The following is a 14,696-nucleotide window of genomic DNA, read 5'->3' on the forward strand; positions in this document are numbered from 1 at the left end:
CTGGCGCCTCTGTTATTCAGCTTTGAGAAGGCAGCTTGAGGGTTCTGGGATATTGCCAGAGCCTTAGTGCCACATACCCAAAGCTTGACGCCTTGCTTACTCGGCTTTGGGGAAACAGCATGACGGCTGTGGCAGCATCCTTTGCACCTCCTACACAAAGCCCAGTAACTGAGGCATCTGGATTACTGCCCTCTCAGAAGATTGAAGGAGTTCCAACAAACTTTTCAGAGCCCAGTAAGCAGCCCTCCAACTTGCGTGAGAAGCAGTTTCAGGGGTTCCTGGCAATTTTGTGTTCACATGTGGACCCCTGACATCTAACCCTTGCATAAGATGTGAGTTTCCTGTATGTGCAAATAAACCGTATATCATAACTACAGTAGTCTCTGCTGTCCCTCTGAACATGTCAGATTGTTACTAGGTGGGTGATCTTTGCTGTCTATTTTGTTGTTTCTTCAGCTTGTAAACTGCCATGTGTATAGTAATATAGAAAGGCGGTATGCAAATTAAAAGGAAAGGAAACCAAAACATGGGTAAGTTCTTGGAACCCCTGGAATCTTGCACTGCTCAGAGATTGGGGTGGCATGCAACAATATGTTAATTAGATATATACGTTATATTTTGGGGTACTCTGTATAAACCACATATTCAGTATTCTGCCCAGCATAAAAAGTGGGCGAAATCTTTTGTGTAATGTTAAGTGTTTGATTAAGACAATCAGTGTGCTTGTTTATTTTTTAAATCAGAAAAAGGTGCTTATTTTCCAATAGGTGATTACTTGATTACTCACCCCCCCCATATTAATCTATGGACACTTAACATGCATACCAAGGTTGTGTGTGAAAGCCGAAGTGAATGTTTATCGCACATGAGCCTCTACATTAAATTGCTTCTCATGTAGAAATTTGATACCATAGTAACTGCCCTGTTGCCTTGTCCACACTGGTTTCTTTAATGGGAAGATGAAAGAAATGTCATGTGATAGCTTCCACTGTTGGAGGCAGCAATACTTCTGAAACTGCTTGCTGGTTTCCCACAGGCAACTGTTAAGCACAGGATGCCAGACTAGATGGACCATTGGCCTGATCCAGCAGGTTCTTCTTATGTTCTTATGAGGTATTGCACATAATCCTATGGAACAACAGACATTCTTTTCTGTGACTATAATGGTTTTCCCCTCAGATTTATATATACCTGTGCCGCTTATCAATAAAACATTTTTAGAATGATCTGAAATGGAATAATCAGACAGTCTATGATTTGATTGTGGATGAGGGTGCTGATCTGGTTTGTATTACTGAGACCTGGGTGGGCAGGCTGGGAGGAGTTGATTTGGCACAGCTGTTCCCACCTGGATACTTGGTGCAGCATAAGTACAAGCTGCAGGCATGGGGGAATTGCTGTGGTCCACATGACTTCCATTTCCAGGAAACCACTCTGGCTTAGACTTGGCTATGAGGGTGTGTGCACTTGGTGTCAGGCCAAGGAGACAGTAAACTATGGTTGATACTACAATGGTACCTCGAGTTACATACGCTTCAGGGTTACATATGCTTCAGGTTACAGACTCCGCTAACCCAGAAATAGTACCTCAGGTTAAGAACTTTGCTTCAGGATGAGAAGAGAAATTGTGCCGCGGCGGCGCAGCAGCAGGAGGCCCCTTTAGCTAAATTGGTGCTTCAGGTTAAGAACAGTTTAAGGTTAAGAACGGACCTCCGGAATGAATTAAGTACGTAACCAGAGGTACCAGTGTACTACAAAATGCACCCTACTGACCAAACTGGCAGGAGTCATCTTGGGTGTGGTGTTGTGGGATCCCGGAATGTTAGTTCTGCGTGATTTCAGCACTCGTGCTGAGACTGCTTAGATTCAGGCTCAGGACTTCATGGTCTCCTTGGTAACTGTAGGGCAGTCTTTAGTGGTCATCTGTCTGACACACAGGGCAGGATGTACCCAGTGGGGTATATATTGGTGTACTGCAGGGTCTCCAAAGTTGTTTAACATCTGCATTAAGTTATTGGCATTAGGAGATTTGGGCCAAGGTATCAGTATGCTGATTATGCCCTGCTCTGTTTCTCTATAATAAATGAATCAGGAGAGGCTGTGAAAGCTCTATATTGGTGGCAAGCTGAATGAGGGCTAACCAGCTGTGCCTGTATCCTGGCAAAGACAGAGGTCCTGTGGATGTATGGTTCCTGAGTCCAGATAACTGGACAATTGCCTGCTTTGGATGGGGTTATACTACTTCTGAAAGAGCAGGCTTGTAGTTTAGATCAATCTCCATTGCTAGAGACCCAGATGACCTCAGTGGCCAGAGTGCCTTTTACTAGCTTCAGCTGGCAAGACAGCTAGGGTAGTTTCTGGACTGGGATAGGTTAATCACTGTTGGCCATGCACTGGTCACCTCCAGATTGGATTATGGCATTGTACTCTATGTGGGGACTGCTCCTGACTAGTGCAAAATGATGTGACTCAACTGCTCACTGGGGCAAACTATTGTCATTGTGCTTAGGCCATTGGTGAAAGAATTGCACTGGCTGCCAGTTAGCTACTGGGCCAAGTTCAAAATCCTGGGACTGGGATAGAAAGCATAAGGATTGTGTGACTCCTTATATACCCAACTTCTCCTCCTGATAAGAGGCCCATTTCGTATTTTGTAGGAATTGGGCCTTTGGGGTTATGGCAGATTCCATTTGGATCTTTCTTCCACTGCATATCAGACAGGTGCAATTTTTGTTGTATTTTTGGCGCCTAAGGAAAAACCTTTCAGCAAATCTTTTTTGTGAAGATTTTTTTATCTCAGTCTATATGTGCATTGGACTTGATTATATATATATATATAGGAAATAAATGCTACTTGACACACATACAATAAACCTGTTTGGTTTTTTTCTCTTGCGTGTCAAAAGAACAGGTAATGCCTGAATATCTTTTGTAGGGAGGACCCCTTGTAGCACAGAATTTCCTATCACCCAGAGTGTAGCTTTGCAGCAATATTTATTCTCTGGAATATTCACCATACTGTATTGATGTTTAGCCTTGTAAATAAGCCTACAAAAATTAACAGCTGCTAAGAGAATAGTACTAGGACGCGGGTGGCACTGTGGGTTAAACCACAGAGCCTAGGGCTTGCCGATCAGCAGGTCGGCGGTTCGAAGCCCCGCGAGGGGGTGAGCTCCCATTGCTCATTCCCTGCTCCTGCCAACCTAGCAGTTTGAAAGCACATCAAAGTGCAAGTAGATAAATAGGTACTGCTCCGGCGGGAGGGTAAACGGTGTTTCCGTGTGCTGCTCTGGTTCACCAGAAGCGGCTTAGTCATGCTGGCCATGTGACCCAGAAGCTGTATGCCGGCTCCCTTGGCCAATAATGTGAGATGAGCGCAGCAACCCCAGAGTCATCCGCGACTGGACCTAATGGTCAAGGGTCCCTTTCCGTTTACCTAAGAGAATAGTAGCCTGTGTCTCTATGCTGGTTGAAAATGAAGGGAAGGCTCCTCCTCCTCCACAGCCAGGTAGAAATGCAGGCTATTAGCTTCTTTGTAGGATAGTAAAAAAACATGCCTTCTATCAACAGCATTGTGGGAGAAGGGGCAGAGTAACGCTTCCTTCCTCTGCCATCCTATTCACTCACCTTCATGGAACTCCTGATTACCTAGGGCTACTAGGTGAGTTTTTAAAATACAAGGCTGTATGAATATCTGCTGATCTTGGTTTCCCCTCACCTCTTTTCTGTTTCAATGTTATGGTTACAAAATAAGCATGTTGGGAAGTTAAAAAGATTGTTTTTTAGTGTGAATTCTTAAGAAGAAGTACTAGTTTCTCTTGAGGGTTAAGTTATGGCAAAGATAACCACTCACAGGGCAGGCAGCCAGCAAGATTGGGGCTTGCCAATTGCATGCCGCTTCTCAGTGATCCTAGTACTGAAATCCTTTGCAGATTCACAGATGAGCATGCTGTTAATTACTTCGCCACCTGCTCTCTGGCCATCTCCCCATAATGTTCAGGATTTAGTCTCTTACAGAGTCACTGATTGGTAACTGATGGGGACAGATGCAGCAGTGGGCAGCAATTCATTTTAAAAAAAGAGTTCCATGCCTTTCCTCTTTAGCATCCCAGCGTTTCCAATTGCCTGCTGTGTAGCTTTATTGACGTTAAGCTCTCCTCTTGTTACGCTGGCTGCTGGCACTTGGTTTGTTTGCAGGGTCCAGCACAGCACATGCGTCACACACAGGCTGAACTGTGTTACTAGTTTGTGTTTATATGATGGTGCGGTAGTGTGGGTAGCAAGATAAAACACGCTGAGACTGAAGAGCACTCTTTGCGAAGCACCATCATGTTTTTTGTGCATTTCACAGGTACGGTTTGCATTCTGGTGTAATGAGATTCAATATTTTCGACTCCAATATGTTTGCCATGAGCAGTCTTAGTTTGCGATGGGGAGGTGGAGAGTAAAGTCTACAGACACCAACAGTCAAGTGAGACCGGTGCTCTAGCCAGAGTGCCTGCAGCCAAGTATAACACTGAATCTGAGCTCCCTGATCTCTTGGATTATATGGATTCAGCAAGAGCACTGTTTAAATAGGGAATAGCTGGAGTTAAATCCACAGTGCATCTGGTCAAACTGGTGCTCTTGATAGCCTTTTAATGCGGTTTCCCCGGCTTTTAGCCTTCCCAATCTGCCTTGGAGTCATCAAAGGCTCTCTGTTTGGAAGGGGAGGTTCAGAAGAGCTTCCAGGGTTTTAATTTTTTCATCTCAATTTTTTTTCTAGACTTTCATTTTCTAAATCTGTTTCTGTGCGGCTTGAAATGTGTTATGGGAGGATTTGGAATAATGTCTTTGAATGTGTTTTTTATAATAAATGTTGAAACAGACAGTATTTAACCAGATGGGCAGCAGCTTCTTGATGTCTAGCTGTGGCTTGAAACAGAAGCAAGCCACTCCTAGGTGCAAGGGGACTGTAGGAAAATAGGTCATCTTTGAACTCAAGTTTCAGTGTAATGGGAAAAATTAATAACATTTATATCCAAAACATAATTGAGATTACCTCAAACCGGAAATCAAGCTCTGTTCTTTATGCAGATTGCCGCCACTGTTGATAGGTAAGCACTTTGTGACTGGTGAATATTAAAGATTAAAATTAGCTTACCGGTATCTTGGCCAAAAGTATGAAAGCTGGTGTGCTGACTCCATTCTTTCCCCCTTTTTTTAGCTGCTTATACTTCCAAAGCTTGCTTTATGAGTTTCATTGTGTAATTATCATAGTCAGTTTCTTCTGTATGTGCAGCATGCATCTGACAAAGGAAGCCTGTGGCACAGCATTCCTGCAGTGTTTTTAGATTTTATAGGTCAAGGTGTCTCCCTGCTACATGAACGTTTTGGAAGACAAAGTTGACTTAGCTATTAGCCTTTACAATAGTCATTTTCATCGTACAGTGGTAGAGGTCAGTGAGGCAGGTCATTAGTAGCAGTAACAGGTTCAGATAGAAGCAGTAGCACAATACGTTTATTTAGACCACTTGAAAGTTATAGAAAGTGAGCTATCTGTCAGGTTTCACAGTTCTTCATCAGGCAAGATGTGTATTTATTTATTTTTTAAAGAGAAAAATGTTGCTGATAGAAGGCATGGTAAGAGACAAATTATAAAGGTAAAGGTAAAGGTACCCCTGCCCGTACGGGCCAGTCTTGACAGACTCTGGGGTTGTGCGCCCATCTCACTTAAGAGGCCAGGGGCCAGCGCTGTCCGGAGACACTTCCGGGTCACGTGGCCAGCGTGACATCGCTGCTCTGGCCAGAGCCAGAGCCAGAGCCAGAGCCGCACACGGAAACGCCGTTTACCTTCCCGCTGGTAAGCGGTCCCTATTTATCTACTTGCACCCGGAGGTGCTTTCGAACTGCTAGGTTGGCAGGCGCTGGGACCGAGCAGCGGGAGCGCACCCCGCCGCAGGGATTCGAACCGCCGACCTTTCGATCGGCAAGCCCTAGGCGCTGAGGCTTTAACCCACAGCGCCACCTGCGTCCCTGAGAGCCAAATTATACATGACTGCAATTTGCAGAGTTTGCCGTTGAGTGCAGTTCCACCCCACCACCCACATAAACTGGAGTTGCAGAACCCCCCATCCTCAATTCAGATCCGAATTGCAATGGGGGACTACAACTATACTAGGCTTAAAGGCTACATTACACTAGAGTTCCAATATGGTTCGGGTCTTTGGTGTTCACAGTTGGGGGTGTGTGCACCAGCATTTAAGGGCAGAACTATGCAGCTGAGGTCACAAATAGTTGGGTCCTTAAGATACTGTACTAATTAAGGAAGCTCTTAAGATTGTGCCAAGAGCAAAATATATTAAATTGCATCAAAGTATACTGGGATGGAGAAACAACAATTGCTTTCCACTGAAAATGTTAAAGAACAACAGATATTTGAAACTGATTCTATTGCTGCTCAGGGCACCTTTGTATTCTTTGAGTATACCAAATTTATTGTCAAGCAATTATAGAAAAGGAGGAAGTCTACCTTTTACCACCTAATGCTGTTACTTTTTCTATGAGTGAAACAAAATGTCTCAAATAGAAGTCAGAGTGGAAAGTAATACAGTGTGGTTGTACATACTGCTTTCCACTTCGGTCTCTGTTGACTTTGCTTTTAGTAGATACACAAGTTATAATCTCCAATTTCATTAATACCCCTCCCCCTTTTTTATTTTACACCCTGCTTGATGGAGAATTCCATGAAACTCACAAGGTATCGATTTATTTTTCCTTTCATCTGGTCCTAAAAAGATCATATGCTGCTGTTTTAATTAATTTCTAAATCAAATGTGGCCAACTGCATTTTTGGGGTCTGTTTTAGCTTCCCCAAACAGGTTATCTATAAGTACGTAAATATGGAATAATGTTTTTAAATGTTTTTAGGCAATGTATGCGTTATGTTTCCTTTGGTACTCCCCCCACATTTTTCCTTTGAAATATGTGGGACTACAGATGGCACAGTGTGTAATTGTATTGCTGTTGTAAGCCTTTAGATTTAATCTTTAGATTTAGCTGAATTTGCAACTAAGAAGTTGGCAATTGTTTTTGCAGACTTTGCTTTAAAGTAGTCTGTTTCAGTTTCTATGAAAGCCCATTTTTCATAAACAGGAGAGGTGTACTTCTTGGCTCTGTAGCTTTAAAAATTGTAGCTTTTAAAACATGGGTAGGCAAACTAAGGGCTGCAAGCCAATCAGGCCCAATTGCCTTCTGGATCCAGCCCACGGATGGTCCGGGAATCACCATGTGGATTGCAGGTGCGCACGTTCTTTCCCTCTCTCTCACATGGTGGCGCCTCCTCCTCCCTCCTAGCTTCTTCCCGCCCTGCCTAGAGGAGGAAAAAGGCTGGGTTTTGTTGGTGCCAACAGCAGCAGCAGCAGCAGCGCTCAAGCGGCCGCCATTTTAAGCAGCCCCTCTCCAGAGCCCTTTTGCGCGCTGCTCATCATCCCCCCGCCACCACCGCCAGCCCCTGTCGCTCGCAAGACACAGGTAAGGGGGCTCGTGGTGCTCTTGCATCGTTCCTCCACCCCCAAAAAATATAGTCTGGCCCCCCCACAAGGTCTGAGGGACAGTGGAAAAAGTTTGCTGACCCCTGTTTTAAAACAATGGGAGTGAGGAAGCTAGAGTAGCAGCATAGATATTTCCTGCCCTATTCATGATGTGGGCCATACAGTGGTACCTCAGGTTAAGTACTTAATTCGTTCTGGAGGTCCGTTCTTAACCTGAAACTGTTCTTAACCTGAAGCACCACTTTAGCTAATGGGGCCTCCTGTTGCCTCGCCGCCGGAGCACGATTTCTGTTCTCATCCTGAAGCAAAGTGCTTAACCTGAAGCACTATTTCTAGAGTCTGTAACCTGAAGTGTATGTAACCTGAAGCGTATGTAACCTGAGGTACCACTGTATTTAGCAGTTTGGCAAGTTATTCCTTATGAATTTGAGCTGTCACCATCCTAACAGCACAATTGAAATCCAATGTCTCCTGGGCTGAGTGTGTTTGCAGTAGGTAGGTCTTGGGTTGTGCCAGTGCAACCCCCTCATCTCTGGTGAGCAGTTTAGATGCAGTTTATTTTATTTTAATTTGCTTTCCAAATAACCAGTCACACTTTTTTGTCAATATGTTTTAAATAAACGGTGGCTGCAAATCCTATGCATGCTTATTCGGGAGCAGGTTGGAACATCAGAGAATTTTAGTGGGAGTGGAAATTGCCACTATTTCTATCCAAGGTCCAGAAGAGAAATCAATCCAGCAAGTACAATCTTTATTCTCCTGCAAATTGGTTGTTTCAACCAATACATAGTATTTTTTTACATTGTTTTTACACTTCTTTTATATTGAATTGATTGGTGTGGAAATAATTTTGTCATTGATTATGTAAGTTACGTGAAATAGCAGACCGTGAGTCAAACAGCGCAGTATTTCGTGGAAACTGATCTGCGGCAGAATGGAAACTGCATTGATTGTGTTGAAAACAGGGTGGAATGGAAACTGTAGCTTTAACACCTAGAGGAGCAAGCCCCATTAAACTCAGTGAGACTTAATACCAAGTAAACATCCAGGGGAATAAGTGATGCAGCCCTGTTTTGAATTGAAACTTGCAAGACTGTTTTGCAGACTATGTACATCTTTATACCATAGAATTAAAGTGGTTTAATAGGCATTCTATGTAACTAAGAAACGCTGGGAGTTGTACTTCCTTAGGTGTTCGAGATCTCTGAGAGAGAGTACTTGGCACCCTTATAAACTACAGTTCCAGGAATTCTTTTGAGAAAAACCAGGACACTTGAGGTGGTATAAAATCAATGTAAGTTTGTGGTGTATCTATGTACAGTGGTACTTCTGGTTACATACTTAATTCGTTTCGGAGGTCCGTTCTTAACCTGAAACTGTTCTTAACCTGAAGCACCACTTTAGCTAATGGGGCCTTCCGCTGCTGCTGCACCACCGCCACATGATTTCTGTTCTCATCCTGAAGCAAAGTTCTTAACCCAAGGTACTATTTCTGGGTTAGCGGAGTCTGTAACCTGAAGCATCTGTAACCCCAGGTACCACTGTATAGGGTAAACTTTGTGCTGATCAGCTGCATAAGCCCCTTGGTGCTATTTTCTTTGCGCATTTCTGCAGACCACACCCTTGGGCACATGGCAATAACAACATTGTAACCAAGCAGCTTGTGGATGGTATTCTCAATTGCTGGTGCCTTCACAATTCCTTTAAAATTAGCTGCAGTGTTTCAAGAATGCACTTGTGTCTTGGATTAGGGGTTCCAAGTCCTTCAGTCATATTCCAGGCGCTTTGCATTCTTTTCATTTGCTTCTTGGAAAGTGTGAACTACTAAATAACTTGGAACAGATGGTTCCCAAAGCTTCGGCTTCGCTGTGAACTCCTCCAACTACAAACGTATCCTAATGTCAGAGCCATGTCAGAGTTCCCAAAATCAGGTTATGGTGATTAAGGCAAATTGTACTAAATCTGCTCATTCTTTCATTTCACTTGCTATTTTGTCCTACGACAGTCACAGGCAAGTGCTTCAATGTTTGGTTTTGGTTTGTTGATGTTGTAATAGCAGCACAAAGATTCTCTGTCACCACATCAACTTGCAAGGGATTTCCTATTGCTGTTTTTGGATGCTTAATTAACTCTTTAATCCCTACCCCTACTGAAGTTAAACTTTTGTGTGTGTAACTCAGATGAGCACACACTTATCCCCTGTTTTTTTAATAATATTTTTTATTAATTTTTAGCATACAAATTTTTTTAAGACATACCACACAAATTATTATACATATGTCCTTGTCTGTCTTGATTATTTCTCCTGCAATTCTTAACTTAATATTCCCTTTACCTTTTCTAACAAATCATTTCTCCCTTTCCATTTTTACAATATTTCTTAAATTACTCCTCACAGAACTTCTTGTAGTCCTACAAACATAATCTGATCATCACAAATACTTTTCAAATACTCAGTAAATTTAGTCCAGTCCTTGGTAAACCTCTGGTCCCGCCGGTCTCGGATCCTTCCTGTTAGCTTGTCTAATTCTGCGTAGTCCACTTATCCCCTCTTTAACCCCACCTTCCTCACTTTATTTCCCGTGTTAAGTTATAGATCGTAAACTCCGCTGGGCCTGTCATTATCCTCTGCAAAGTGGCAGGCAGGTAGATGGTGCTATATAAATAATTAATTTACAAAAGGACCATATTGGGACCATCTCTGTAAGGGAACTATAGGATTGGGCAGATTGGACTGTTTTGGTTCCCTGTCACTTTTGTATGTGTTCATTCATATGTCTGGTCTGCCCCATTTAAAAGCAGTGCTGGGGGAGGGAGGATCACATTTCTGAATATATGTATCTCAAAACAATGCAATTTAAAACATGTTTTGATAAAGTTTTTGCTTTAAAAATACCTTGCAAAATGTAAATATGTGCGAATCCCAAAGGATAGTTATATTCTGATTTGCAGCTTTGAGAAGTACAGATCAAGTTAGTTCATAGCAAAGAAATAATAATTTTCTCAAACATCTCTAGAAAGGTGTTTAGCTCCTCTTGATCCTCATGGATCTAGGCTGGGAAGTATTCTCAAGCTCTTAGAAGATTGCTTTGGCTTAGATATGTCTTTTTCAGCAGTGATATCATAAAAGCCAGTTTTTGTAAGGTCGTGAATTTAAGCCTCGCTTTAACTTTTCACAGTCAGAATTTGGGGGGAAAGTCAGGCTTATATTCAGGCCAGTACAGTAAATGAAATAAATGAAATGAAATAAAATTGAGAGGTGTTGTAACAGCATGTCTGTGTGCAATGAGTCTGTGTTTGGTAGGTTGCAAATTGTGTGGCCCTGGTGTATGCAGAACTGAAGTCTATACATTTACTTTAAACATCTCCGTTCAGAGTTTTCCAACATGTCTGTCCCAGCATTCTGGCAAGAGAGAAGACTGTCACTATTGCAGCCTTGGTTCCAGGTGCAGGAAATGTAAACCTGACTATGTAGGGAATGCTCTAGCAGTAAATGTTTATCGTTCTGAAGTGCCCCAAGACTCTCCAACCATCCCAGTGATGGCTGAGACTTGTTGCCGCTACTCTCACCAAGGCTTTGGGATTAGCATAGGGTTTAACACCTAGCATCATCAAATAAAGTTCTGTCCTCAAGAGGCAAGTCTGCTTGACACACAACATGCCAGGATAATTCCTTCACAACAGCTCATTCCCTCTTTGCTACAAAAGGACCCTTTCACTTCTCCAGGTTCTTCTTATGTGATAAGCCATATTAGTGAGAACTTAGTCAAGATGTTCTGTTCAGTTAAGCTTTCCTCTTGCTTTTGAGGTGTTGCAATGCTAGACAGTCTTACCACTTGTATCCTGTATTTGTTGTCATAACCAATTGTGCTAGCTGCCAAGGTTAATTGCAAACAAATTTCTGAAGCTTGTCTCTCTCTCGTCCGTTCCCCCCCCATTTCCTAGTACCACAACACAAAGCTGGACTTCAGATTTCTATGGAAGGTATTCAGCACCAGCAGCATCAGTGGCCATCAATTATTAAGTTCCTGTTTGTTTGTTTTTAAAAAAATATTCATTTTTTTTAAACTACTAGTCCCTGTACAGCAGAGAATAATCTAAGTACTGTATACATAGTCATCCTGTTGTAAATAAAAAAATATACCCTTTTCCCTTATGGGGTATCCAAGAGCCCATATAGAGTCCTTACATAGGTTCCCTATTGGTGGGAGAAAATAACAGAGGCCAACCAGAGAATATTGAGAAGCAAAGCAGCTAGTAAGCTTGATCTTTATTAATCTGTTGCAACAGGGTGCTCCCCTCACACGCAGGAGAGGAAGAGGACCCACAAAAATGCTGTGCAAGGGCTTATAAAGACTTTTGAAATTCCCATTCTCTAGATCAAGACCACCCCCAGAAACATTATGCATACATCACAGAAGGGGTGTAACCTAAGACCACCCCTCAGATACATCCCACCTACATCACAGAAATTTAAATGTTGTTTTTCTCCTGTCACAGTTTATCTCCTGGCAAGTTACTTGATTGGATTGCCTGGGGAGCCTGGCCATTCTTTTGTAGTGGTAAAATACTTATTTCCTGGGCCAGGTCACAGGCTCACACCTTATTCATATCTTAAATGTGTCCTTAAGACGGGATTTGTGAGGAAAGAGACAATGGGGAGGCTTTTCCAGTTTGACCTTGCAGAGAAAACATTTGCTCAGTTTAGGAATCAAAATGGTTCCAGGTTAGCCTTCCTGTGTTGATCTATGTATGTGCGGTTATGAACATTACCATATATCTAAGACCATAAAATTACTATCACAATCCTTTTATCAAATGCCTTTCAAATTATAAAAATACCGGCAGCTCTTGACCTCAATGGTATATAGAAATACTTGACTAAAAAGAAGGTAGAATAGCTTTTACAGTTATGGGACTAATTTAGATCCATAAAGAAGTATGCAAATTGTCTGCTTCCCCTAAGCAGTTAGAAGAGGGTTGGCAGCTGTGTGGGGAGGGCCTGCATCCCCTTTGGCCCGTGTTTGTTCTGTGGGCTGCCAATTGCCAACCTCTTTTCCTAGCAGTGCATCAGTAGGTGAATAGTGCAGTATTTTCTTGTATTACTTCAGGCTTTTCACTCTCTGAGGCTGTGTTGTGAAAACATTTGGCTTGCACTTGAGTATTGAGGATTTGTTTGAAAATTAAAGGTAAAGGTAAAGGTACCCCTGCCCGTACGGGCCAGTCTTGACAGACTCTGGGGTTGTGCGCCCATCTCACTTAAGAGGCCAGGGGCCAGCGCTGTCCGGAGACACTTCCGGGTCACGTGGCCAGCGTGACATCGCTGCTCTGGCGAGCCAGAGCCGCACACGGAAACGCCGTTTACCTTCCCGCTGGTAAGCGGTCCCTATTTATCTACTTGCACCCGGAGGTGCTTTCGAACTGCTAGGTTGGCAGGCGCTGGGACCGAGCAGTGGGAGCGCACCCCGCCGCAGGGATTCGAACCGCCGACCTTTCGATCGGCAAGCCCTAGGCGCTGAGGCTTTAACCCACAGCGCCACCTGCGTCTCCACAGCGCCACAGCGCCACCTGCGTTTGAAAATTAGAAGGGATCAAATGCTATTCTTGACAAATTCTTCCCTTTTCCGTCTCTCTCAGGACTAAACCACCTGCCCTTTGACCCTGGCAATAGCAAACCTCTGCCATTCAATAGCAGCCCTGCTGAAAATGGAGGCGAGGCAAGCCAGAAACGGAAGAGGATAAATTTGCCTACAGGTAGGCCATGAATTGTGCATGTGGTGTAGCAAGCTGTGTTTGTGCCTGGGGGATGTCTTAACTATGAATGGGGGATACAAGAACACAACAGGACAGACCCAGAAGATGGTACTGGGAAAGTTCTTTCCTCTCCATGACCACTTCTGTTTCTCCTGTCTTGACTTGTTAACATGTACATGAAGCTGCTGGGAGAAATAGTTTGGAAGTCTGGGCTAAAGCGTCATCAGTTTGTGGATGATGTACAACTCTGTTCATCGTTTCCACCTTCTAGTTTTAGGGGTTTTAGGATGGATGAGGGCAAACAAGCTGAAGCTTAATCTGGATAAGACAGAGGCACTGCGGGTAGGAAACATGGTGCCCTGGACCATAGTGTGTGCCCAGAGTTGATGAGGTTGCACTCCACCTGAAGGACCAGGCACACAGTCTGAGGGATTCTCCTGGACTTGCTGTTTTTTAGGAAGTTGCTGATGGAATCTGTACCCATAAATAACTGATACATAAGATGTTACTCTATCTGGAGAAAGTGGAGCTGGCCACAGTAGTCCATGCCCTGATTGCATCCCAATTATGCTACTTTAACATGCTGTATGTGGGGCTGTCCTCAAACACTGTTCAAAAGTTTCAGCTGGTACAGAATGCATTCCCCGGTTGCTTTGGGGGGCCAGATGACTAGAGCATATAACACCAATTCTACACTTGCTACTTTCATTACCAGTGAGTTTTCAGGCCCAGATATAGTGTTGGCGGTTACTTTTTAAAACCTAAATGGTTTGGGACCAGGATATCTGAAGGGCTACCTATATTTTACATGAACCTGCCCAACCCTGATATTGGCCATAGAAGTCCTGTTTGTAGGTCTGCCTTTAAGATTCATCAGGTTGGAAGTGGGGGGAAACGGGGCCTTTTTACTGGTGGCCCCATCACTGTGGAACTTACTCCCCCAGGATGTTTGTCTTATACTCAGTCTGTTTGTATATAAGCAGGCCTTAAAACACACAATTGTTTTTTGCAGCTTTTAACTGAATAAGATTGTTGGTCTGTAATTTTAATGGTTGCTGTTTTTATCTACCGCATTGTGTTGGATGATTTAATTGGCTTTTAAAATCTAATGTTTTAAATTGTGTTTATAATTTTAGTTGTGGGGCTGCATGAGAGAACCTAAGCGAACGGAGGCTCACTTTTAGAATGGAAAAATGTCCTGTTATTCTAGCTCATTCCATGCCAGGGATCCTGAGTTCTGGGATTTCTGTTACTTGTCACTTGATAGCCAGAAGTCAGCGAGTCACAGCTGTGTACGTGCTTGAGTCAGGATGAATCTGAATTGGGGGTTTATGTTTGTTGGTCTGGTTGATATGCAGTAGCAAAAACAAAGTACTTCTTATCCTTCCTTAGAAGACACCCTCACTGCCA

At 43.3% G+C, this 14,696-nt stretch overlaps 1 protein-coding gene across 5 annotated transcripts in view; it reads left to right on the forward strand.

The window, feature by feature from the left end:
• The window catches only part of ENOX2 (ecto-NOX disulfide-thiol exchanger 2), a 43,261-nt gene that overhangs the window by 2,366 nt on the left and 26,199 nt on the right, over positions 1–14,696 (forward strand). For 3 of the 5 annotated variants that reach the window (XM_079962994.1, XM_079962995.1, XM_079962998.1), the window contains exon 2: positions 13,170–13,286. In XM_079962994.1, the coding sequence (XP_079819120.1) occupies positions 13,170–13,286 (117 nt within the window). Of the gene's footprint in view, positions 1–4,199; positions 4,352–6,572; positions 6,740–13,169; positions 13,287–14,696 lie in introns of those variants that run through there. The other 2 variants (XM_079962996.1, XM_079962997.1) reach the window with 2 other exon arrangements.

The sequence above is a fragment of the Podarcis cretensis genome (assembly GCF_951804945.1).
Source record: "Podarcis cretensis genome assembly, chromosome: Z".
NCBI lineage: Eukaryota > Metazoa > Chordata > Lepidosauria > Squamata > Lacertidae > Podarcis > Podarcis cretensis.